This window comes from Aquila chrysaetos, chromosome Z (genome assembly GCF_900496995.4).
Source record: "Aquila chrysaetos chrysaetos chromosome Z, bAquChr1.4, whole genome shotgun sequence".
Classification (NCBI taxonomy): Eukaryota; Metazoa; Chordata; class Aves; order Accipitriformes; family Accipitridae; genus Aquila; species Aquila chrysaetos.
This window is the reverse complement of record NC_044030.1, coordinates 75,992,255-76,018,265: the sequence shown is the minus strand read 5'-3', so window position 1 is coordinate 76,018,265 and position 26,011 is coordinate 75,992,255. Positions and strand designations below refer to the sequence as shown.

The following is a 26,011-nucleotide window of genomic DNA, read 5'->3' as shown; positions in this document are numbered from 1 at the left end:
AAAAGTCTGTAGTTTGGGAAACCTCTTCCCAAACATGAAACTTTGGAACAGTTTCTTCTCTGCTGGCCAGTTATTTTAAGTCCCTAAAAAAGAAGCCAGGCACTCTTGAAAGGTAATTATCTCCTGCTGGGCATCTGCCATTAGCACAGAAATTACAAACCAGCCTCTCAACATTACCTGGAGGCTTATATGGAAACAAACTCAAAAAAATTTGTAATATAGTCCTTCCCTCTATTGTTTAAAATAAATTTTAACAATATGAAGTTGTAATATTGGCAATTGTTTTACCTTCTTTTTTTACAGTCCGTTACACATAACTATGCCTTTTCTTTGGAGAAGATGTTAGAAGTATGGGGATGTGGTAGCAGCAGAAAAATAATGTGGTTACCACCCATCTGTGGGTCATGCCGGTTTTCCAGGGGACGCAGAAATCTCATTAAGCTGTGTAACGAAAGACAGTGTACATGGATATTTGTGACTTCCCCAACTGCGGGGCAATTCACACTGAGCCGCAGATGCACAGCTAGACCATGGGTATGGAAAATAGCTTAATGCCATCAGTGAGTGGGATGGTTTAACGCTTTAGGATACGTATCATTTGAAGACCATGACACCATTAAATGCAAGCAGAGCCATGAAACCAGCTCTAGCTCACAGCTATCTCACATTTACTCGATTAAATGGTCATTAGGATTTCAAAAGCCAGAGCAGATGAGCCAAGCTGCTCTCATGAGGCTATGGGCCATTTACAAGAAATGCATGTTAGGGCCATTTTGAGGAATAAATCATAAGCTAAGCAGAGAAAATGTGAGTCATGGGTTTTACTGAGAAAACCACCACCTTCATAGAGCCCAGTTGAGACACCTGGCTGGTATAAGAAGAGGATGGTTTTAAGGCAGTCCCCCACACTGCAAGCCACCACGACTACAGAAATTTGACATGCCGTGTGCAGACGAGGCATTCAACTCCTCATCACCCCAGGCTTTATGACAAAGTCATCCAAAGCATAAGCAATGCCAACAGGAAGATCTGATGCTCAGCAGAAGGGAGCAGATGGAAAAGGTCCCCTTGGTCCGCGAGTATTTGTCTCTCTAAAATCAATGCGTGACTGTTCTTGGATTACGGTCATGCGACATACAGTGTTGTTAAAAACTGCCAATAATACAGGTGTTAAAGCTGTTAAAAAAAGGCATCCCAAAGCATATCTTTTTTTAAGCGCGTGATCTGTTATTTACTAAGTGTTTACTGAAACTGCTGATGTGAATTAAGTGCAAGGTCCCAACCACAGCACACTCCCGGGGCTGAGTGAACAAAGATGGGCAAAGTCAGCCAAAAGAAAAAACAGAACAAACCCAATAAAAACAGTGTTCCCAACCCCTCGGCAAACTCCATCTGCACGCAAACAGAAAGCTGCATAAATCTGTCTCGAAGCTGCCCCCTGGACAAGCACCTTCTAGCTTGCATTTCCAGCAAAGACCTTGTAGATATCTCTGCAGTTTCTGGATCAGCAGAATTTACCTTCACAAACGAACAAAGACATAGAAGTAAGGCATTGCTTGTGAAACATTCCCATATCATAGCAGTATGGATAATAATTTTGGCAGTAGTTACCACCAATAAGCCAACTTTCTAAGTACCCTTTTCAGATGAGCACTTTAAAAAAAGAACATGTCCCTATTCACCTTATTTTTAAGAAAAAAGAGAAAAAAATTTTTTTTAATTAACATTGACATGCCTTAAAAATAATATATAAACAAGAAGGGGTAAAACAGCACAAAGCAAAACTCATTACAAAGTCAACGAAACTTGTCTGCAATTTTCAGTTGTAATTGCACTCTCTTTTCCCAGATTCTTTCTTCAGGATGCAGGCACATTGAAATGGAGTAAGCTGGGAAAAATCCTTAACTTCAACTTTAGCCAAAACCTAAAAATAATAAATCTTTCTGAAAGGAAGCTCAAAAAAAAAAAAAAAAAATCATTTCGTGTTCTTTCTTGAGCCCACAAAGATGTAAAAATAAGATATAACTAGAATACAGAAATCATTGTGTTTCATCTACAACAAAACAGGTCTTCCAGGTTTTACAGACTAGCACTAAATATCTGGCCTTCTGTCATCCAAGATATAGACAATTTCAACTACATACACTGAAATCTGAATTTAAAAGTAATTTTCAAGATGCTGCAGACTTCAAACTGAAATCTCACCTAAAGAAACCTTTGCTACACTCACAGAAATACAGTGCTATAAAATGGTGCCTTAGGAAATGATAAAGAAATCTTATTTTTCTATAAGTATATATAAAAAGATATAAATATATAAGATTATATATGTATTATACAAATTTTATTATATACATTATAAAGATTATGCTATATATTTTAGCATATTTTAATATATTTATGCTAAAAGTAAAGCTCCTCTTAGGAACATTTTGCTAAACCCAAACCTTCTCTGGAGTAATTCACAATGCAAGCTTTCATATCTGAATGTGTAAAATCCCACTGAGTACAGTGATTCTATCAATATTCCTATCAGTTTCCAGGTAAACTGTATTTGCCCAGACATTTATGGGGACCAGAAATTATTAAAAGCCCATTAAAAAAATCCTTTGATCATCCTCTCTAAGCAGAGTTTAAAATCATGCCTTACCTACATTTTCAACCATATCTGACATATTTTTAATTCTCTTTCTCTTGATGAACTGCATCAACCATTTGGATTTGTTCAGCTGTTTATACTCCACACGCATGCTAATCACACAAGTGATAAATGCAATCACTTGGGAATTTTGCATTTTCAATTGACTCTCAATAACTCTCACAATTATAAACATTAGGTCATAGTCTCAGAGTCTCTCTTTAAGAAGGCAATATATCCTGGAACACCATTTTCCTTGTGTGGTCTGAGCTCTAAAGCACCACTGGCAACATGTCAGCGAAAACGCAAGCAATTTAGGTTTTTATCCCACAGTAAATATCATGTTGTTCCTCGAAACAGATCACTGTTAAGGCTTCGCGGGCACTTGGTGTAACCTCCTACCCATATCCTCCCCACCCAGTTTTAACACCAGTTGATGGGAGACACTGATATTAGCAGGAGCTGGCTCCATTATCAGGCACAGATACAGTTTAGACTTGTTGCTTGAGAAATAAAAAATAGTGTCCTCAATGCGATGCATCCAGTCCCCGCTGTGCACCCTCGCTGCCAGCCCACAGCACCTTCCCATGGGGAACACGCAGAAGGATGCAGGGATGGCAGGTTGGCTCTGCACACCCAGACCAGAGGTTGTATTTAGGGAGGATTGGGACAGTTTTCCTCAGACTACAAGCTACTGTGTTCACAGTGTTCTTCTTACAGGATTTACAGCTCCTCCGGCTTCCCCTGAATATGAAACACCACTTGTGTCCTTAGGGCCCCTGTGGTTCTTCCTTTATTTCACTGACGCTATGTAACAGAAATTAAAAATACCGGCCTAGTTTGGGGGAAAAAAAACCCAACCCAATAAATGAACAAACGTCATATGAGTGTCTAAAAATCCTTTACATGTACTAGAATGTGAGATGGTAAAAAAATAATCTATATTGGAGGAAAAAGCAGTTCTTATACCAGTTAGCAACAGAGTGATCTCTTTCCCCCCAAATCCTGCATTGCGTAGGGATTTAAAAAAACATACCTAGTTTCTATTTAGAGCACAAAGCTTCCTGTGCTGATTTCATTCTCAAGCGTGCATTGAGATCCCATTCAAGACAAGTGGAACAGAGATCCTAAAACCCACTAAAATTACGGCTCTTTCCTCATGTCTTTTCTTAAAAATTACAGCAAGCTTACAGCTGTCACAGCTTAAAATACTGTTTCACATTGCCCGTAACCCAGGTATAAATTACGGATATCAGGGATTGTCAGATTCTACAAAGTGCTTCCCAACCCTGATTTTACATTGGGATTTTCATTTCAGTTGATAGATATGAGAGATCATATATTGCCTGAGAAAACCTTACTTCTGATACCTCTCAGGAGATTAGAGATAATTTGTGTTCTTCCAGTCTCTCCCATAATATTTGGTCATTTCAGACTTTTCCAAGAAAGTTAATGTTTCTTGAGGTCTCCACCCATTTTTGCTAAATTGTACCCCTCTAGAGATCCCTGCCAAAATAACAGCATGAGATACTCTATTGGCTTTAGAACTGGAACTATATTTTCAAATCCCGAGCTAGACACAGCAACTGCTCTTAGCCTGTAACAAGTAATTACAGCAAAAATATCTGGCTTATTCCTAGCTTCCTTTGGTAGGTGGCACCCCCCCCCCCCCAACCCCCCCCCTCCATATTCCTCTCTGTACTGGAAAATGGAATTAAAAAAAAAAAAAAAAAGTAAAATTGGAGGATGAGATAGGCTACAACTGTGGGAAGTGTTTCCAGCCACCAGATCCACCTGAAAAGGTGGCCTGGCTCCTCAGTGGCACTGAGGTATCAGCTGCTGATGGCTCGTGTCCCCACAAGCTCCAGGGGCAGTCCCTGTCAAAACTCAGAGAGTCTAGGCATGGGATTTGGTTTAATTTGACATTGCATTTGGGAAGACATTGACCCACAGCAAGTAACTTCATCATGTCAGCATCCTAATTTTTTTGAAAAATAAACATGCAAAGAAAATAAACCCAGGAGCTAAAGAGGAGCTAAAGTCCACTGGTTTACTTTTCTGTAAAATGTTTCATCTAGCTCATTTTACCTCCTGGCCTTAGACTTGTCAGGTTGTTAAATTGACACAGAGTATATAACAATTCATCAGGATCCGGAATAAGTCATTGGTATTGTTTAATTGTATTTTTTTCCATTCTGTTTGTTTTATATACGAAGTTAGAGAACTGTCACCATGTGGCACGTGCCTAAACCAAGTACCCATGCAACTGCATTACTCTAAAATGATCTTCCAGTGCCCTTGAGCCCTCCTCGCTGTTAGTCACCAGCTTGCGTCGTGGCTATTTCTAAAGAGCTGTTCATGACCATATCCAGCACTAAATGTGTCAGTAACTCTCAAATATTTGGCAAGCTTGGGCTTCTTTCCATTAAGCCATCAGAATGCCTTTGAAGATGGTCTGCTGCTGTGACTCACGATTGAGCTGTCCTTCACTCAGGGCCCAAGGACTTCAAAAATAATAAAAAGGGCAGAATCTGCCCCAAAACCTCTGGTATTTGTGGTAGTGACCCTTAAATACAGAAGGTCAGGAGAAAACAGCTCTAAATGTTGGGTTGGAAGTTAAGTAGATGGCTGGGACGTGTTTGCCTTGACTTCATCCTGTAAATCCTCATTCCATAGTAAGATCCTACTCATGGTAAAAATAATCTAGATTGAGCAATTTCTACACACAGTGGAAAGTACAGCCGTAGCCTCTCTCCTTCTGGCCATTGAGTCATTTCAAACTTGCTAGAAATTATTTTTTCAAAGACTCTTCTGTTCTTCTTGGGTGAGAAATACACAGAGAAGTTCCATGAAGCAGAGAGCTCATTCTAATAATGCTAATTATCCTGTTTCAGGTCCCTGCTTACAGTAGTATAGAAAGGATGTATTTGGTCTTCATGTGGCCTTAAGCAAACCCAGGGTCTGACCTTGCAGCCTCTGGAACACAGTCACGTCTGTTGGAGAGATAATATCGCTCATGTCGCTCCTGTATCAGCTTTCTGCCGTCGTCGGTTCAGTTCTTCTTATAAGCAACAATCTCCCTTTCTTAGCCCTCAGCTCATTTGAAGCTTTTATTGGTGCAACTGCTGCTTTCTCAGTTATTCTAACTTTAAGGGTCACTGGAGAGTCAACCTCCAGGTCAAGCCTTTGCTCTGTTACTATTTGGTAACAAGCATCTGTGAAAGTCACCTAAACAAAACAACCCACCTCTTCACTCTCCTAATGAAAGAAAGCAAAGCCAAAATATCCCAACCTGTATACCAGCAGCCTCTGGATTGGATTTGAGCAGGCGGCATGCATACAAAACATTCTATTTTCACACATATCTTGAGACATCTAATCCCAAAACTGCCACTTGGAACAACTTCATAAAGAGCAAAAGTTCTGTTCTTTGAACAACACCATGGGCTATTACCCAGAACTGTATCACTGGAGATACTGTATGATACTAGACACTCAGATCTGTGGATCAGGTACTGAGAAAAGCATGCTCAAACATACTCTCCACCCTCAAAAAGGACTATGATAAAATACTGTTCACTGATTAAAAACCTAATTTTTCAAGAATTCATGCACATTCATGACATTAAGGCTTTAACTCCATTTCAGCTTTTAAATCATTCTGTACAAAAGACTTACCATGATTTAGGTCCATGAAAGAGACTCTGACATTTAAAGAACCCCACATTATCCTGCTAGGATTCAGAAGGAAAAGTCAACATTCAGGTCTAGACAAAGCATGCTCTGCTCTAAGCGTGTATTAGTAAACTCCTTGGGAAGACCTTCAATTTAAACACAATTCTGTTTTATAGCAAATATTTTCTATATTTCCTTGTTTTGTTTGTTTCCAGGGATATTTGTTCCATGTTAACAATGACAAGGGAGACGCTCATAAAGAGACAGCACCATCACAGGATGTTGAGCACAGCTATGGAAGTCATTCAGACAACAGATAAGATTTCCCACGTTCACCACTTTCAATAACAAAGCGAAAAGGCCAGCCAAAACACCAGAGAGGAAGAAGCATCTGATTCTAAGGCACCAGCCCATGATTTGTGAGACTGAGGATTTCCAGCCTGCAGAAGTCAGTGGTAAAACCACAGGCACTAGTGCAAATGCAAGAGGTAGAACTGGTGTCCCTAACAGCCCGCTTGTGCTGACCCCAAACACCTCCAGACTAGAGTAAGCGTGACCACAGCCTCGGGGCTGCTGGTTTGTTAGACGTGAGGGTGGCACTAGCACTTCCCGCATGAGCTGGGAATACACTGGCTCAGCTTAGCCAACTAGACAGTTGGTTACATTACATACATAAGGAAGAAAATTACCCTGCACAGTTTTGCAAGCTAGTGAAAGCTTTGCAAGCTGAGCTATGCAACAGAGGGAAGACAACTTCTCCAAGATAGGTGCTTGCAAGGCCCCATCACCATGTCCAGACTTCCCAGGGCAAACCAGTTCCAAAACCAGAAGCTGACTTTCACATGAATATGGCACTACACCTAAGAAGACCAATGTCTTAAAGCTTGGTACTCATCATCACTCAATAGCTATATAACTTTTAAACTAGGACTGGCTTGTGCCTTTCCAAGAGGGATGTTGCTTCTTTCCATCTCTAAACCACTTCCCTCTTCCCATCACATGGGCTGTCCCTGTTTCTGAAAGACTTGTCCCAGGTGTGACTCTTCATCCTAGCAATTTAACAACCAGAACTCCACAGGCTATTGCAGCTGAGGTCTCACCAAGAGTTTGAACAGTAGTATTAAAATTTTCTCACCACTACTGAAAATACTTCACTGCATACACTCTGGCACCACACTTGCCTTTCTCATTTCCAGTTCCTGGTTGTCCTGTAACCAGACCTTTCCTCCTGTGCCTTGGCCAGCACATATGCCTCTCACTTCCAGCATCATCTCCAGATAGAGACAATTGTCCCAATACTCTCACTAGGCCAGACAAATTTATTTTACCTACAACAAGCTGCCTCTTTAAATGATACATGAAACAGCAAAGGGTTTAGGTAATCCCTGTTGGGGATCAAATCCTGCCAAGTTTTGACCACTATTTATCTTCTCTCATTCCCAAACATCTAAGTACCAGAGGCAATGATCCACCAAGCAGGAGTGTTAGAAAAGCATAAACGCTCCAGCAATTGCATATATTCCTCTAAAAAAACACTGGAGAAAGTCTGACCAGAGTGACATCTCTAAAGCAGACAGAAAATGCATAGTTTTCTCCCGAGATGCACACCCCTTGCCTCTTCTCAGACAACTGAACAAGGGGCATTTCAGAGCACCTCCTCACAGTTCTGGATGCTCCAGGGGAAACGCTGCCTCAGTTTCTCTCTGAATTCTAGCAAGAAGCCTAGAGTTTTCAAAGACATCATTTTTCCCTTATTTATTCAAGTTAATGGGCTTTTTCCTCTTTGCCACCATGGCAGATTGGTGCTCATCCTGCATCTCTGCATTTCCAACTCCACATGCCCCAAAATGAAAATGATCCAGGATTAATTTTCTCTTCAAAATCTGTGCTTCTTTACATTTGTGATCAGATCCGTGTCTTTAATTTCCTCTCAGACTTACCCTCTGGTACCATGTCACACAGCACAGTACAAGGGACTGTGGGGAGGACAGTGTAATCGTGCCATGCCCTGGTGCTGGCAGGGGCTTCTCCCTTCTGGGCATATCCAATTCCTGCTTCAGCAGACTTAAACATTCTCCCCATACTCCTGGTGAGGCTGAAGTGTTTTCCACTTCTCTGCTTTCTTGCAGCACTCTTTAACAAAGCTAAAATATTTGCAAGCAAATAAAAAAGAAAACTTTGAGGCAACTTTGCAGCTATCTGTACAAAACTGCATGAGTTAAAGTCACACATCTAGGAAGGAAAAAATGCAGCCCTGTAATCAAAACCACTGCTGAGACTCTTGGATAATTAACAAGGGAAAAGAGAGAGTATATTCTGCCTTGGCATTTGGAAGCAGCACATATAACCTTAAAATTAAGAGTCTTTTCTGCTCTCTGCAGTTCAGGGATGCTGATAAACATGGGAGAATTCAGAGAAGAACTGAGGGAGTGATCTGACGGTGAGGGAATACAGAGCATCATCCTAGTTGGCTTGTCAAAGATACTAAACACAGACTTGATCATATTCTAAAATGAGATTGGTAATCTGGGGTTTTTTTTCATGTCATTAAGTTACAAAATGCTAACACATACAGGAATTTACTGAGCATCGCTAATCTTTTATTTCATATACCCTCTACTTGAGCACACGTCCTCAGATGATATGTAGGCATCTGACACCTACCAAAATCGATGGAGTGAAGCATCCAAATGGTTTGACGATCTGTCCCAGAGGGCATCACAGGGATGAGAATAAACTTATGCTGATCTTGACAAGACAGGGCTATAAATAGAAAGGCCTGCTTATAGTTTCTAGTGAAGGTACACCAGTCTATTGAAGATTTCCAACAGTTTTTAAAATTGCACATCTTTTATTTATTTATTTACAAGCAGCCCAGAACTGCTGACTATCTAAACAAATTATGCAAGAAAGAAGCTGGGTTTTGTTGGGTTTTGTTGGTTTTTGGTTTTTGTTTTTAAATCCTGTATTACCCACAATCAAAAATAACTTTAAAAATCTACGGTGAGACAGAAAAGTGCTGAAAAACCAGAACTTAATTGCTCATACGCAACAACTGCTGAGTTAGACGATTCCTTGTAAAATACAATCAAATTACTTCATCCTGAAGGGAACTGGGAGACATTTCACAAAATGTATTCCAGGGGCTAAATCTCATTTTCACCATCACTTAAAGCAGCATAAATCTAGAGAAGGTCAATCAAAGCCAGTGGAGCTACATCAAATTTGCACTGGTGCTGCAAAACAGGTTTTGACTCTAGCTAACTTTTTATTCACAGGCACTAGAAAACAAACACGAGGTATTCTTGCTGTCTTGGATAAGACAGCAATTTATGTAGCATTTTTACATGTATATGCTGTCATATCTCAACCTAAATTTCTTCTAAGAGAATTCATGCTCTGCCATTACAGACAGCTAAGACATTGCCAGAACCTTCCTAACTTCAACAGCTGAGATGCTAAGTTTATAAATAATTTGCTTTTGTTATGATTTTCAGCTATATGCTGTAAAAGGAAAACTTAAGGGCTCTATGGCTAATGCTCCATCTAAACATTGACTTTACGAAGGGAATCATGGACCATCCAACTGCAGCCTATGAACTACCTCGGAGCATTTAACAGAAAAGTACATTATGGAAAATTTACTTCTTAAGAAGGAAATAAAAAAAAATATTGTAAACAGAAGTAATAAAGGCTTACTATAAACAATGCAAACAAAAAGCAGTAGGTGTCTGTGCCTCTCAAAATCTCTTAAAGATGGTGTATTTAGTCTGAGTAAAGCAGGCACATAAGCTGCCATTTTTACAGCGGCTACCAAATAATAAAAAAAAATATCCTGTGTTTACTTGTAAAACTCATGCTTCAGTAAGAAAGGGTGAAAAAAAAAAAAATTATTCTCTCCAAGAAACTAACAGTTACACTGCATAAAGATACCACGAAAGGTTTCGGGGAGTCTTCTGAATGGGGAATGTCTTCCTGCTATGGGGTAAAAGATGGAAAAGTATCTTCAAAGACAAACAACTTCATTTTGTCTCCAGTAACAAGGAAAGACTTGAAATCATTTAAAGTCTGCAGTTTAGCCATTTTTAAAATAAAAACTATTTCTAACAGAAGCTAGTGTCTACTTCTGTATTTATGAAGAACCTGCTCCTCCAAAGAAGCCTTTCTCATAAACAGACTTTTTTCATGCTATATTAATGGGCTTAGGAACTACAGGTTTCCTACAAAAAAAAAAAAAAAAAAAAAGAACTAAAAAAAAGGAATAAAGTTGCTTTTTATTCAGATACTAATATCCATTACAGAACACCCATTTGACACTTCACTTCCAAACCCAAATTTTGGAAGCCTCTGCTTCTTTCTGCCATTATCACTGGACAGCTTGGGATGATGTAAGTATTCATGGTCCAGGTCTTCCCCTCAGCAGTCTGTTTAGCTAACAGGGCAGTGAGGGATGGTCGCACTTCTGAAACTCATGTTCTCAAGCATTTCCCACAAATACCAATTGTGTGCATCAAGAGCAAGACATTACACAGACTTTTCCAGTTCTCTGATGCTGCTTTGCAGCTTTTTTCCACGTGCATCCCACCATAGCAAGCATGATGTTTGAATCTTTTGAAACAGTTAATCTTCTCACAACTGAGACTGGATTTCAGTAATAAACACTTGCTGTAATTTTTCATCCTCTGGGCCATTATACTTCCAAGAAGCAAGGTCAAGATGGCATTTAATAAAAGGATTGCTATATTTGTTTGGTTCTTTCTTCCAAAAGAGAAGCCCTGCAGAGCAAAGCAACAAATTGGACAATATGGAATACAGCCAAGGTCTTCAGCCCTAAAACACAATTAAGAGGAATCTGAATACAGGAAAGTTTCCTCTCGATTTCCATCCTGAAGATATAATTGTCCTGCATTAAATCTTTGCCAAGTCCTTAAGGAAAATTTCTTGGAACAATTTTCTTTTCATTGGAACAACTTTAACTGTAATGGCTGTAAGGTCAATGAAAATGTTTGAAGTCTCTTTTTCCTGGTACTTAAAAATATCCAGCAGTCCATATTGCAAACAAGGATGTGTAAATAAATATATGTGTACATGTTAGCCATTCTTGCTCCCGACTACTTGTTTTCTGCTGGTCTTTTCACTCCACCACAGTTATTTTCACTGGAGATGTTCCAGTGATGTACCATTAGCTTACTCCCACTGTGGAAATACTCTGGATATTTTTGCAACATAAGAAAACATCACAAAAATCTAATTTGTCTCTTGGTGGATATGAAAAATATAGTTTAAGAAAGGAGCATTTTTTCTTCTTATCTCAAACAGTAGCATTTTGTTGAACTGGAATGACAGCAAATCACCATAAGTAAGTCAGTCGAGCAAGTTATTTGAAGATTCGATTTATGGCGAACTTCTTTGCTGTAACAGGAACACTACATCTTCAGTGTAATCTGTCAAGTTCTTTCTTCTGTGAGGCATAAATTAGGCTTTTTCCTCCATTTTATAGCTGGAGAAGTAGCTGATACTGACATCCCATAGTAAACCTTAGCGGGTAACTGAAGGCAGAATTTGGCATGATACGGCTCCTTGAGGAGCACACAAATTTAGCCCAGGATCTAGAACTACAACTCAACTCCTGGCAAGTCCATCCTAAGGTTAAACAACATTGCCTCCCAGGGTCGCAATACTCCCACTGATGTAAATCTGGAGGGGCACCGTTAAGGACCCTTCCAGGCATGCTCAATAAAACCACAACTCAAATTATGGGTCAGTGTGAGGACAACAAACAGCACAAACAAGACTCTGGCCAATAAACTCAGCTTGGAAAGTCAAGCAGAGAACTTGCTTCATTGGTAAGATGCATTCAATCTGCTTTAACAACTTTTTGCTTTCTTTTTTTCATGGAATGTGAAGAATTATGAAGAATTCCCAAATGGATGCACTTTGGTATATGTCCAGGGAAGTCAGCAGAGCTATGGAAATGCAACCCTCTGCAAATCTTTTCATACAGCGTCTTTAGTACCCATGCAGGGGACCAAAAGAGCCATCATTTAACACAGGTGAGCTTCTAAGAAGAATCAAGAAGGGACCACAAAGGAAAGTGTCCTACAAACACATTCATGCATGTCAAGTAGTTTTCTTGAGCTTCTGTGCCACACAGAGAAATTTCTGCAGGAGAAGGACCTAATTTAAGATCAAATACAAGGAGAAGGTTTGAATGCACTCTGAGATGCCAGGAATGCAGGTCTGTCTTTAAAAGACTTCTGTGGGTAAAGCTCTTCACTGAAGTTATATCACAGCGGAATTTTCATTTCTCTTTAAGAAGTTTTAAAACTAAGAAGAAATAGAACCTGTTAAGTTGGCCTGAAGGATAACTCTTTCCCTTTCTCCCCCTTGACCCTATACGGAGAGAGCAGACTGAGCCTGGACTCCTAAAGGAGACTCTTAACAGAAAGATCTGAAAACTGGGAAGTGTCAGGTTGTCCCATTTCCCTCCCTCAGCCCTATTTTACTGGTTTTTGTATGGAAGAAAGAAATGTGGGGAACTGAAGGGTGAGAGTGGGCAGGGAAACAAGCTCAGCAGTAACATTTTTAATAACTTCTGTTTTGCTATTAGACAAGCTAGAAGGCAAGCAGGACAAAGTAGAATAAAAATGTGTCCCATGTTCTCCATTTTTAATCACATTCTATTTTGTGTTTCTTCATTTTAAAATCAGAAAACCTTGAAATGAGATTTTTTCCATAAAAATTAAAAAAAAAGAAAACAATGACTCATTTTCTATAGGCTCCTCATCTCTCAATTTTGAAATTTAAAGCAATTTCAGCAACTGCTCTCTGGATATGCATTTGTAGCCTCCAGGGAGTAGTAGAGTCCGGTAGATTAGACATACAGTTTCTTCAGGAAAAACAAAACAAACCAAAAAAACCTAATGAGCTTTTAAAATCCAGATATACATCAAACCAACCTTTATACATCTGCCTAAGCAAATATACTATTTTCCATATGAGCAGAATATTATGTAATAGATGGAGAAGCCAACATCTGAGGCACCACAAGAGTCACAGTCTGAGGCAATGCTTGCCCGTAGACTGTCTGGGCCATCATGCAGACCAACAGCCCAACCACAGTTGGGTTCATCATGCTACTGATTTCCAGGCAGTGCACAGAGATCAGCCCAGACTGCCATCATGTCTTTCTGCCACTGCTCCTTGCTCCTGCCTTAGGAAGCTGCAGTTAAAACCACATATCCCCAGGAGAATCAAGCATTTACCAAACAGTAGCTCTAGTGACCCCTGGTCCCTCAAGTCTCTCTCTCACTCTCTTCTTCTCAACCACTAAGATCTACCAAAGACCCTCAACCCCATTTTCACTGTTTTTTTCTCTTTCCACAGATGCTATTATAAAGATTAAATAATTTTCCCTCTGGCTATTTTTGTTTGAATTATAACTCATTTCAACTCTCAAAGGCAATAATCTCTAAACTAAGGGGTTTTGTCAGAATTCCAGAGAGCAATGTTTAGGAAACGACACTGCTTTTTTGGTGCAGCTATGATAATAAACTCTATGATGAAAATTGAGTATGATAATAGAATCTTGTTGAATAGGCAAGATGTCAGATTTACAACATATATTAAATGTGTTGAATGTGATCATAGAGATATTAACATTCCACTGAGACACTGGAGCTCTGGGCCGGAAGTTATTTGCAAAGAAAGAACGCATCCAATAAAGCTATTTGCTCTCTCTTATACAAAGAATTCTGAGCATACTTTTTTTTGGTGTGTTTTCACAGATTTCTAAATTGTAAGCATTTCCCCATTACTCATAAAATATTACAATAATACTTCATGTACTTCTTCATCCATTTTGCAGACTGTACCATCTAACTTCTTGGACTTACACGTCTTGTTACGGAGAATTAGGTGGTCATTGAGGGAGGGTAATGAGAGACTATGAAGCCAACATGAACACTGCTGTTTTACATCGGAAGCTATGCACTACTAATTTCTCCACAGAAAGACTATTGTTTGTCATACATTTGCTAGCCCAGATGAATATTGTCCTATATTTTTCCAAACTCTCTAGTGTAACTTACCTTTGACTTATAATAAACCTATTCATTCTCCAAGAACAATCCATTTGAAAACTCAGATTATAGCTTTGATTTTGCCTCTCTTTCCCACTTAAAACATTGTGTATGCACTGCTCTAGCTCCCAGCTAAGTGAAAAGGAAGGAGAAAAATTCTTTCATGTGCATTTACTACTGAATGTCTGCTAATATTAATACAGTTAATATAATCACTGTGTATTTCACCTTATTTAAATTCCAGCACAGATCATCGGTTAAAATGGATGTGGTTAGAACTTCAGTTTAACAAAAAACCCAGAAGTATATGTTTTTAATAGCTGGATGTACACTAAATGCTTTACGGTCTTGTACTTCATGTTTTGAACTAGGATCAACAATGAAATCAACACAACATGATGGAACACACTCTTTAAGCAAGAAGGATTTTCCAAACACAACTAAGCTCTGAGATTACTGTCTGCAACTGAAATTGTTTTTCTCTTTTACTGTTAAACAGAGCTACGCTTAAGGAGATGCAGACAAATTGCTTTCTTTTCCTAGGCCAAGAAGAAACCCAGTCAGCACTGTATGGATTCTGCTCTCCATTGTTTCTGCTTACAATTGGAACAACATAGAAGAAGCAGCAAAGCAGAGCAGTAGAGTGACATTTGCTACTGTTACTTTACAGAAGAAGACACCATTAGTTTGAAAACTGAAACCGAGCAAACAGAAAATGGACAGCAGAGAGAAAAAAAATCTGAGCAGAATTTGGGGAAAGTTTTTTTTACTGTAAATCAAAGTCAGCTCTGCTTATTTGGATGGTAGGCACAAGTCTCAGCCTCCTAGCATGAATTTTAAAGAGAGGAACCTGGAGTGACCCATATGGGTCTGCAGGAGATATAAGCAGCACAATCAAAGGTCTCCAGAGCAGATCCTCTCCCTGTCACTGACTTAGCACAAACCAAAGCCCTCTGCCATCACCAACAGTTCCAGCTGAAGTGACACTGGAATTGAACACTCAGCAATGACACACATTGAGAGAAAAGTAATCTTGGGACTCAGGGCACTGCGGTGGAGACAAAAACCAAAAGATCAAACTCAAGGCTGTGAGAATTCAGCACAATCTCAGTGAAACCCAAAATCACACGTGCCCCGAACAACCAGCATTATACAAGAGTGAGCACAGTCTGAAATGAGATCTAACCCACGTGCAGTGTCTCTGCACATCTGCAAATCAGCGGTACGGGCCACACCAGATATCTCACACACACCTGCTTTGTGTGACCTTGTTGCACACACACAGTAACTGCTCTCCCAAACATGCAATGACAGAAAACCAGGCAAGCACAGAAGCCTCAGAGAATCTGTCGCCCACATGCTTTTTGTACTGGGCAATGGCTTTCACAGCAGAATATGGGCAATCCCATCTTATCTGGGATGTCTAGCAAGCCTGATCTATTTTTCCAAGCGTAGTTTAAATATTTCATGGTCAACTACTTCCCAATAATTCTGTGCTATTACAATGAGCGAAGGCAATCTGAACTGACCCAAGACTGAATGGGCAATTTAAATACCTGCCTGTAAGGTGTTCCTCTTGCCCTCACACAGACCCATGCTTTACAGGGGGTGAGAGAGATTTTCCAAACTGAGGAAAGAAGGAAGGAAGGAAGGGGACAGGCTGTCAAGGGAAGATGCATCAGCTCCTGTAGCTTAGCTCCAAGTCTAGCTGGGAGAGTAGGCATCCTCCCCGGGGTGCGTGCGTGTGTGTTTTTGTTTGGTTTTGGCTGATGTTTTGTTTTCCTGAGCTCTACTTAAATAGAAGCCTGGAAGCATTTAAATTATAATTCTTGTGATGACCTCCTTCTATCACACACGTATCTGTCACACAACCACCAGCAAGATGGAATTTTTCTCTTTTTATGTCTATATTCTTTTTTTTTTTTTTTTCTGCCTGCTCCATGCCCCTAGTTTTTTTTTCCTTTCTCTTCCTTGTTGCTCCCTATCTTTATCCTTCCATTCCTGCCTTTTCTGTCTTGCCTATTTTGACTGCAATCAGTACAGAACAACCCAGCTCAACTGGTCTCTATCACAATGGGAGCAGTAATACAAGTATTTATAACATCCTGCTGTTAGCAAGAGAGACTGCAATCACTTTTTTAAGGACAAAGCAGCCTGACCTTAGGGAGCATATACAATACTTAGGATAATTACAAAAGTCATATTCCCTTTGGCGGCCTATTTTTATTACATATTTCGTATCAGCCACAGGAGGCCCTGGGGCTACTATTTTGTTTGTCTGGAGTCTCTAAGCTAGACGACACGCCCGGGAAAGTCAGTTCACATTTAACCCTATATTCTGTAGATGAAAACCATAATGCAATGCACCTGGATTTCATTATTGATCAAACCACCAAGAAGGGCACTTATCATAAAGCTCTTGGCTTGCCAGTTTTAAAATTCTCCAAGATGCTTTGATGTGAACATCAAAAACTTCTGGACTACACGAACAACCATTTGCCAGACCTCATCCTTTAACTGTAGCATGTCCTACCTCAGCGCACCACTCACAGTAATTATTCAATGGTCTGAAAGATCATTAATTATATTGGTTCATTTTGGAGTGAACTGGCTGTACAAAGGAGACACTGCACAGTAAACCCACAGCAGCACTGCGTTTTGCTGCAGGAGGCTTTGCTCCAGCCAACAGCATCCACATCTGCTGAGATCCCAAGCATCCCTAACCTCACCAAAATTCAGTAAGAATTAAGATCCTTAGCCTTAGTACCTGAGACAGCAAAGTGACCCATAAAGTCATGGCCACCAAAAGCAGAATGGAACCTACAGACATGTGTGCACGTGTGTGGCACTGGTGTTACTCTTACCCGGCAGATATTCACAATGTGTCTCAGTAACTGTGAGCAATCTGTTCCCTTGGCAATCACAGCAAAGGAAATCGAATCAAACTAAGGACTGACTGCAATCAGAACCATGACATTTCAAAGTGCTACTTTCAAAGCAATAGGGAGAAAAAAATTCTAGGAAAGCTGGGAAAAACGTTTTAGCATCATTGTAGCATACATTGTTTTGTAAAAAAGTAGTGTACGGAAGCAAAAGTTTAATTTATCCATATGTAGGAAAGTCTACCTGTGATGACAATTTCCAGGAAGATTTTTTTACAATGTATATATAAAACAGACAACAAAAACTTTTTAACTAGGGGAACACTTATGTTCGTTGCATCTCTTCATAAACACTGTGCTAGTGCATGAATTAGTAGAATTAATACTAGTGAGACTCGGAGAGCAGCACTCCTTCCACAGATGTGCCACATCGCAAAGCTGCTGAATACATCGTTTTCATGACGATGGTTTGATATGGAGTTCAAAAGGTCCAATACTATATGCATATTCACAGGCTTCTTCATAGGATGAATAAATTATTAAGTTCTGACACTCCTCATTTTGCATCTGATCACCAAGTAGCATTGCTGCAGCTGTTTTCACCAGCGCTCACGGTCTACATGGGGATGTTTCAGTTGCTGACGCTACCCCAAGTGATGCACAGTTAGCAGCTCACAGCAGTTCACCACCGAACTATGTACAAAAGAAATACTGTTAGTTTTTTGAAACGTAAAGAAACTCTTTTGGCAGATGTGGAATTACAGCTGTTGTGTGTCTCTAGTTTTCTAAAACCAAAACAAAATTCAAAGTCATATCCTCTCTTAAATTTTCAGCAAAATTCCACCATGGAGTGCATTTCCCTGCAAGATAACTGAAGATTAAGCAGTACTTCACTCTAATCAGATAAATTTCTTGGGTTTACTGTTATATTATAATATATCAATTGGGGCTCTTTCCGTTCTATTAAAACTGAAATGGTTAGCAAACCTTCAGAGAGGAAACACAACAGCAACAATAAAAAAGAAATCTCTGAAAAGTCAGAAGATAAGATGACAAAACGTCATCCTTGCTTACTCCAGCTGAAAGCTTCAAAATTGTATACAGCATTTTTTTTGCCTGTTGGAAAGCTCTGCAACACGCTCGTCGAGTATCTGGGAACGAGGAATTGCATATGGTCCCCAAGGGCATATTAGTGAAAGTGCTGCTCTTTGTGAAACAGCTACAATCCAACTTACTTGCAATTACTTTTATCTTTTAAGAATGTGCAAAATGATACAGTCTATAAAAATAGTAGGCTCCACCAGCAATATCAGCATTCAAGAGAGTAAAAAGAAATGCTTTTTGAGGCATGCGATCTCTGGTTAGCATCAGAATTAAGTAGGGTGTAAGTAACCATGCATTCTCTTCTGCAATACATTTGAACTGTCTTTTTGTTATGAAGTGTAGAGCAATCTTTCACAGCAAAAGTTAAAACCTGAAATGTAGGGAGGGCCTCTGTAAAATACTTGTAGCTGCTAATTATCAGATGAAGAAGCTGACGACCTACACTGAAATGTGTTCATTCCATTTAAAAGACCTTTTGCTTGCGAAATACTACAAAAAAAGTTACTGATTAAGTTCTAACCCAAGATTTAAGCCCCATAACATGGGGCTTATTTGCAGACATAACATGTAAAATTTGCCTCATCTTTACAAAGATTTTACCATCATTAGCTAGGCCTATTCTGCCAAGCACTCTTATTCTAAACCTCCTACTCTTTGCTGGTCCTGCAGAAGGAAGGAGCAGGAGCAGCCTCCAAAACTACACACACAGAATTATTAATATGTTTCTTGAGGAACTTGAACACTTCATTTTCAGAAGAAAATGCAGGAAATAGAGATGATCACCATGACCTCAGAGAAAGATGGATAATTTCTCTCACCAGGTCAACAGTCTATTTGTTTAAAAAAATCAGTTTTGTCAACTAATTGAGTCAATTTTATTTGCAAGTTGAGAGGGAATGACTAATAGTTTCAGCTGAATAAAAGAAAAAAAACCTTCCCTTTGCCCATGAAGGCAATGGCTAAAGTGTTCCTCCAGGCTACGCAGATGCAGGTTCAAATTTTCATCTGCCTGATTCATGTATACTGGTTTCCTTAATTTAGCCCTTTATTTTTATAAAAAACTCCTGGAAAGGAGCAAAACTATTTCTTTCAAGTCAATTTACAATATTTAAGTGTCTAGTAGACAAAGAGATTTGCACAGTCAGGGGATACAAATAGTCTCATTTTCCCATCTGTTTCATGCTTGAATCTTCCTACCACTGGTGACGGGCAAACAGCTTTCCACTAGCAAGTGTTTCTGTTAAGTGTGTATATTGTCTTTCTGAATCATTTTCACTACACTCTTTGAATTCCAACTGAATATAATATTTAGCTCTCCTAATATACAACAGTTAATTAGGTCATCAAGTTTTGCTGGCTTTTAAAAAGGAAGCAACTCCAATTAATAAATTGTACCAGATTAGATGTTGAGCCTCCTGAACTTGGAAGTGGAATTACCGTGCCCTTATGGGAACACAGCTACATGATCAGGATAGAGCAAGGGGATGCCTGCACCAGATGCTGCTTTTCCTTCTGGAACACAGAATCAATGCACAGTAGCACTGTTTAAAATTAAAATGAATGAAGGACTGTAATGAAAAGGACTGCTGCTAAGATGTACAAACTGAATTGTAACATGCAAGTGATAACACACGGAAGCACTGAAAAAAACTGCAGCAACATTCATGTAATTAAACATGCTAACAAATTGTTTAAAAGTCTGTCTGAGAGTGAAACAGGTTAACATCACATTCAAATAGCTGGAGAAGACAGTAACATGATTGGGGCCTCATATTCTCATGCTGTCCAAATTTCATCAGATTTGATGAATTTTGCATACAGAAGGAATCCAAAGTCTTACTGGACAAGGACATTATCAAAATATCTGCAGAACTTACTCTCTGTACCTACATGATGGGGCCATTAGTACCAGGTGCTTTGTGCAGTTACATACAAGAGTTTAAGTGAGATTTGCACTGAAAAGATACTGTACAAGCTCCCACTGCTTTTTGCATCTGTTCCTCTGTACTCTTATGAAAATAAATACAGAGAACATCTAAAAAAATACAGATCAAACTAAGCCAAGGGCCAGACTGCACACATGCAAAAAGGAAAAATACATCTAATTATGTACAAGGTTGCTATGACCACAGGGAAAAATGCCAATATATTCTCAGTGCTTGGCCCCACTTTTGGCTTGGCCCTCTACTTGGCTCATCTTTATTCATGAGTAAATCTTGTTAAAAAAAAATTCAAGAAATATTTTTTGTGATGAAAAGATGCTATTTTTATTGAAGTGCTCTGCAAACATGCTGATTTTCATGAAAAATTCCAGCAGGAGGAATAAAAGGATGAAATTGTTTTCAGTCAAGAATTTACACTCTGAAAACCTAATTTTGCTCAGGAATTTTGACATCTGACTTCAAATGTATTTCTTTTGTTATTTAACTAATTCCACAGCAGATCATTAGTAGTGGTGCATGTTGCCTTATGCCTGACATGTTATGACATGAGATAAATTTTGTGTCCGTTTGTTTAATTTCTAGACAAAAGGTACTTTGACCTAGTAAAGAAATTAGGTGTGTGTGCTAATAGTAAATAGCAGCTGACATCAACTATCATTTTAAACTACCTCTAACAATGTATATAAATTACTATATTATTCATAACTATTCTCATAGTGAAATACTGTGAAAAAACTGTCTAGGAAGATAAAAAATTAAATTTTTTAAGAATAAATATGAGAACACTAAAATCAAGTTCCTCAGAAACCTGGAGGGAAAGTTCCTTAAAGACACAGCTCAGTTTCTATCCAGCTGAAATTTTTTAAATGTTCACTGTCATTCCAGATGTGAAAACTGAATCCTAAATATCAGTTTAACCCCAGTCAGCAACGAAGCACCACGCAGCCGCTCACTCACTTCCCCCACCCCCCCAGTGGGATGGGGGGAGAGAACTGGAAGGAAAAAAAGTAAAACTCGTGGGTTGAGATAAGAACGGTTTAACAGGTCAGAAAGGAAGAAAATAATACCTGAATGTCCTATGAAATAAAACCCACCTTGAGGCACCACAGGATTAGTCAACACTTGCAAGTTTCCTGTCATCTTGTTAACAGCCTCAACCTCAAAATATTAATGAATCTTAAATTAAAACATGTTCTGCCAAGGTTAATCCCACGTGCCTGCTGGAAGCACACCTTGCTACCAGGAGCAATGGGGATGCTGCTCTTCCCCTTGGGTTCACCATCACAGGTGGGTGATGCTGCTGGTCCATGTCAGAGCGTGGCACACCTCCCAGGGGCAGGACCAGCAGCGCACCGCAGCACAGGTATGTCTTCCATGCAGAGATGCTCTGCTGAGCCGCACACCTCTGCTTCGGAGATGCTGCCCTGCTCTTGTGCGTACGACATCATGAAAGAGACCTCACACGGTGGGGGATGGAGCCCTCCTCATCCAACCCTGAAGGTTAGACCTTGAAAACACATGATTACATAGCAATTGATTTTTTCTTTTTTTAAAGCAAGGCAGCTCTAGCAGTCATATATCCAGAAAAGATTTGAAAACATGCACCAAAACAATCTAGAGTGCAATGCAGCTATTTGGAAATGCTCATTCACAGTCTGTGCTGGTTTGGGATGGTGAATACTGCTTGGGATTGTGCAGGGGGAGAGCCGGCGAGGGAAGGATGGCTCAGCACAACCAGAGCCCAAAGGTCAGAAATACCTCAGCAAGGATGAAAGAAAGTGGGACTTGGCAGCTGGACAGAGTCCTGCTTTCTTTGTACGGTGGCCCGCAGCAGCTGGTGGAGCCTGTGAAGTCGTCATCCATTACACACAAAGCAGACCCACTTTGCTCAGACAGATTCGGGGACATGCAGTAACTAGCAGGACTGTCATGTGTGTGCTGCTTTATGCAGCTCCTACTCTGGCTTCTTCCTTCAGTAACTCCCCACTCAGCACAACCTTGCTCACTCCAGTGCTCTGCTCCCACACCAGAGAATCATTGCAGGTTCAACCAAGTACTCTCCTTCCCTGCAAAACCTACACACTGTCTCTCTCCAAAAAGTGCTCTGTGCTGATACAGAGCTGCTTATAAGTGGGCTCTGCCTCACCTTCACAGGGAGAGGAGAGAGCAGGTAAGGGAAGCAGGGAAGAGTGGTCTCCAAGCCCCGCAGAGCCCTTCCTAGGGGTTGTAAGGATGCTAACGCTGCTGAGAACTGGGCAGGGGTGTGACAGCTTCTCAGGTGGCTATGGCTGCCGGGGGGCATGAACCAGCCCCGAGTGTGTGCGCAAGGGACAACACCACTGCACCATGTGTCTGCAGTTCTCTGGTATTTATGCCAAACAGAAAACACTCTGAGAAGCAATGGATGATCTCTGTAACGCTTTTCACAAGCATTAATGTGCCTTATCGTATTTTTGGTATATATAAATGGCTCCATGCCACACGCAGGCATACGCACACACAGGCAGAGCACAGCTGCCTCAACAAAGTAACCTCTCACAAGAAGCAGTTCTCATAGATGAAACATCTCATCTGTGGGGATGGGACTAATCCGAGGACATCAGTGAAGAGATATGTGCGTGCTCATACTTTGTGTATATTTCTCCAAAAGCACATCTAATGTCAACTGCTCTGGACATTTGTCATCATTAAACTAGCTTTAAAATTATTCTGAAAAACAGACAGTGTTTCTCAACTACACAGACGAAAAACGAAAACTCGGGGTTGGATTCATCTTACTTAATTTGAGAGGCCTCTGCCGAAGTCTCCCCCAGAGCTGCTTGCTGAAGAAGTTACTCATTCTGGGGTATGATTCATCTACCTAAATGCAAATGGCTTTCAGGTTGCATGAATCCAGTTGATCCCACTGATTATCCTGCAACCGATGCAGCTACAGCTCCAACACACTCCTAGACATCCAGGTCAGAGGAAGCCTCTCTCGCTGTATCGATGACTGACGGCCAGGACATGGCTATCAAAACCACAGGCACCCTCTCCAGCGATGCCCTTTGAGGTGACATTTGCAGCGAGTTACTAAAGCCTTTCGCTGGCGCAACAGCCGGACTTGCCAAGGGAGATGCCGAACGCGAGAGGGATGTGACCAAGTTATCTGTTTCCCTAGTGCGTGGGGCGGTAGAAATGTCGGGGTGGGTTAGCACAGAGCAGGGGGGAGGCAAACAGATGCCGCCGCTGCCGTCCCCGCGCCTGACACCAACACGCGTGTGCCCCCCGCACTCCCCCTCCCGCCCCCGGGGTTGGCGGCGGGGGGCGGGGGGGGGCGCAACACTTTCCCCGCGGGCAGCGAGCCCCGAGCCGCGGCCACGCGTGTGCCCCGCGGCTCCGCGCACCCACACAGCCACCCTCCGCGACCCCCCCCCGCCGCGGCGCTCACCTGAAGCAGGTGGTGAGCTCGCCCGTGGGCTTCAGGCAGGGGTAGCGGGTGGTGGCGATTTTGTTCTCGGAGCAAACCTCCCTGCAAGGCGGGGAGTCGGATTATTAAAAAAGAGGGTGAAAAGGGAAAAAGGAGGTGGTGGATGGGGGGCGCGGGAAGGCAAGGCACAGAAACAGGAGCACGGGGGTCCGCGGCCGGGGGACACCCACCTGTCGCCGTCCTGTGGCTCCTCCCGGTAGGTCCAGGCGTGCCCCAGCGCCAGCAGCAGCAGCAGCCGGAGCGGGGCCAGGCTGCCGGCCGGCCGCCCCATCGGGCCGCCTCTCCCCTGCGCGCCGCGCCGGCTCTGCCCGCCCCGGCCGGCGGCGGGGCTGCGCCGACCCGCCGCTCCTCCCGCCCCGGCGGAGGGCCGCCCCCCGCCGCCGCCAGATGTGCCCGCGGGGAGGGGCCGCGCCCGCCCAGATGTACCGGCAGATGCGGCCCCGCGGCGGGGCGGGGAGGGGCAAGGCGGCCAGATGTGGCGGGGTCGCGGCAGATGTGCGGTGGGGGTGAGGGGGCATCGACGGCCGCCCCCGCCCAACAGCCCCCGGTCCCCTCCCGGCCGCAGGGAGCAGGGGGGAAAGGGGAGGGTGCCCGCCCCAGGGTGAGCGGGGCAGAAAGGGATGGAAAGGTCCGAAACCGCGGGGGTGACCAGCGGCTCTCGGCGCACCATCGCTGATGCTTTCCAGATTCGGCGTTATCTTAAATCTCGTTCCCAAAGGAACGGAGCAGTTCAAAGCATCTCAGCTGCGACGGCTGTTTATCCTTCTGTAGGGCTGCCACTTCCCCGCCATTCATAAAAAGGACATTAACGACAACAGACTTTGATAAAGCAGTGCGTCAGGTCTGGCCCGCTGTACCATATCCTGTTTTCACGGTTAAACTGCCTGGGACCGGGAGAGCAAACCTGCAAAACGGTGCTGCCTTGGCAAAGTGTTTGGCCCATGCATTGGCTTGGATCACCACCTAACTTCCTACCAGTAGGAAAGGCTCCAGGGAAACGAAGGTGTGCAAATCAGCCTTACTAGCACTTTCACCTGCAGTAGAAATAACCTCATTTTACAGACAGAAAGATCAGGGAAATGCGAGCAACGGAACGTACTCGTGTATTATTACAACCAGAAAAGTCAGGGACATGCAAGTAACAAACTGTAACTCCTCTGTTAAACCAGCACAGAAGTAGTAAAGGGGTGTAAGAAGACTCGAGCAACTTCCTTTCTATTTTTTGCTCTGCCACAGGCAACATTTGAACAAGTCACTTCACCATTGTGTGCCTCAGTTTCCCCTGTCTGTAACAGGAAGACCCTAATAGCAAGTTAAATAAATGAATAATGGAGATCCCCATATATGAATAAGCTACGATTAAACTGTTAATCCCTTCAGTATGTTGTCCGGTACCCAGAAGAAGGCTAACGATAGGTGGACTCTTACTTTGGAAACTCTGGGACTTGTCAGAAGTTTTCCCTGACTTGCGCAGCATCTGCTGTCACCACAGTCTCCTGTCTCTCTGTGAACTGCCAACTTGAAGGTATTTCTCTGCTCTAGGTGCCACTGCATATTCTCTCTATTCCTGTGCTCAGTTAAGCAAAGCAATTCTGCATGGCAGATTTTTTTTCCCCTACTTGTTTTTGCTTTTGCTGTTGAGAGGATGTTTTAGATGTTTATTCCATTGCAATTACTTCTTTTCCTTTATACAAATAACAAGTAAGCAAAGACAGGACTTATTGTCTTGAAGCCAGACAAGACTGTGGGTGTTTCTTGCAGGGCTAAGCCCTTGTCTCTCTCAGACAGCCGCTCCTGATTTGGCGATAACAGGAACAAAAGCAGGACCTGGGTGCTTGGACCCAAGTGCTCAGGAGACACCTGTCTCCACATCATGTTCTTTACTCTCCTGCTCCAAGTAGAAAGTATCTAGTGACAAGTTCTGAAATGAAGAGAGGTTTGCACTGCTGTAACCCCTGTGATGTCTATAGATAACAAAGGATTTAATTTACCACATTCCAGAAGTGGTCACAGTCCCTCCAAAAAGCTCAGGTTTTTTTTAAGAAATTGAATCATACCTGAGCACAGAGCTGAAATCCTTTGGATGATTTTCAGCCCATACCCAAGTGCCATGACTTCCGAAGGGCTCTGATTCTAAAAGGAACCCTATATAGGCCTTGCGTAAGTATGCTCCCAAGAAGGTTTTTCTTTTTTTCCAGAACTTTTGCCATCCAATGCAG

The 26,011-nt window shown here is 41.8% G+C and overlaps 1 protein-coding gene across 2 annotated transcripts in view; it reads right to left on the bottom strand.

Annotated features, from left to right (window-relative positions):
• Positions 1-24,082, bottom strand: part of CCBE1 (collagen and calcium binding EGF domains 1) — a 100,906-nt gene extending 76,824 nt beyond the window's left edge. For both annotated transcript variants that reach the window (XM_030005554.1, XM_030005555.2), the window contains exons 1-2: positions 23,963-24,082; positions 23,754-23,834 (exon numbers count right to left, since the gene is read on the bottom strand). In XM_030005554.1, the coding sequence (XP_029861414.1) occupies positions 23,754-23,834; positions 23,963-24,063 (182 nt within the window). In that variant the 5' untranslated portion in view covers positions 24,064-24,082. The remainder of the gene's footprint in view (positions 1-23,753; positions 23,835-23,962) is intronic.
• Positions 24,083-26,011: the final 1,929 nt, after the last annotated feature.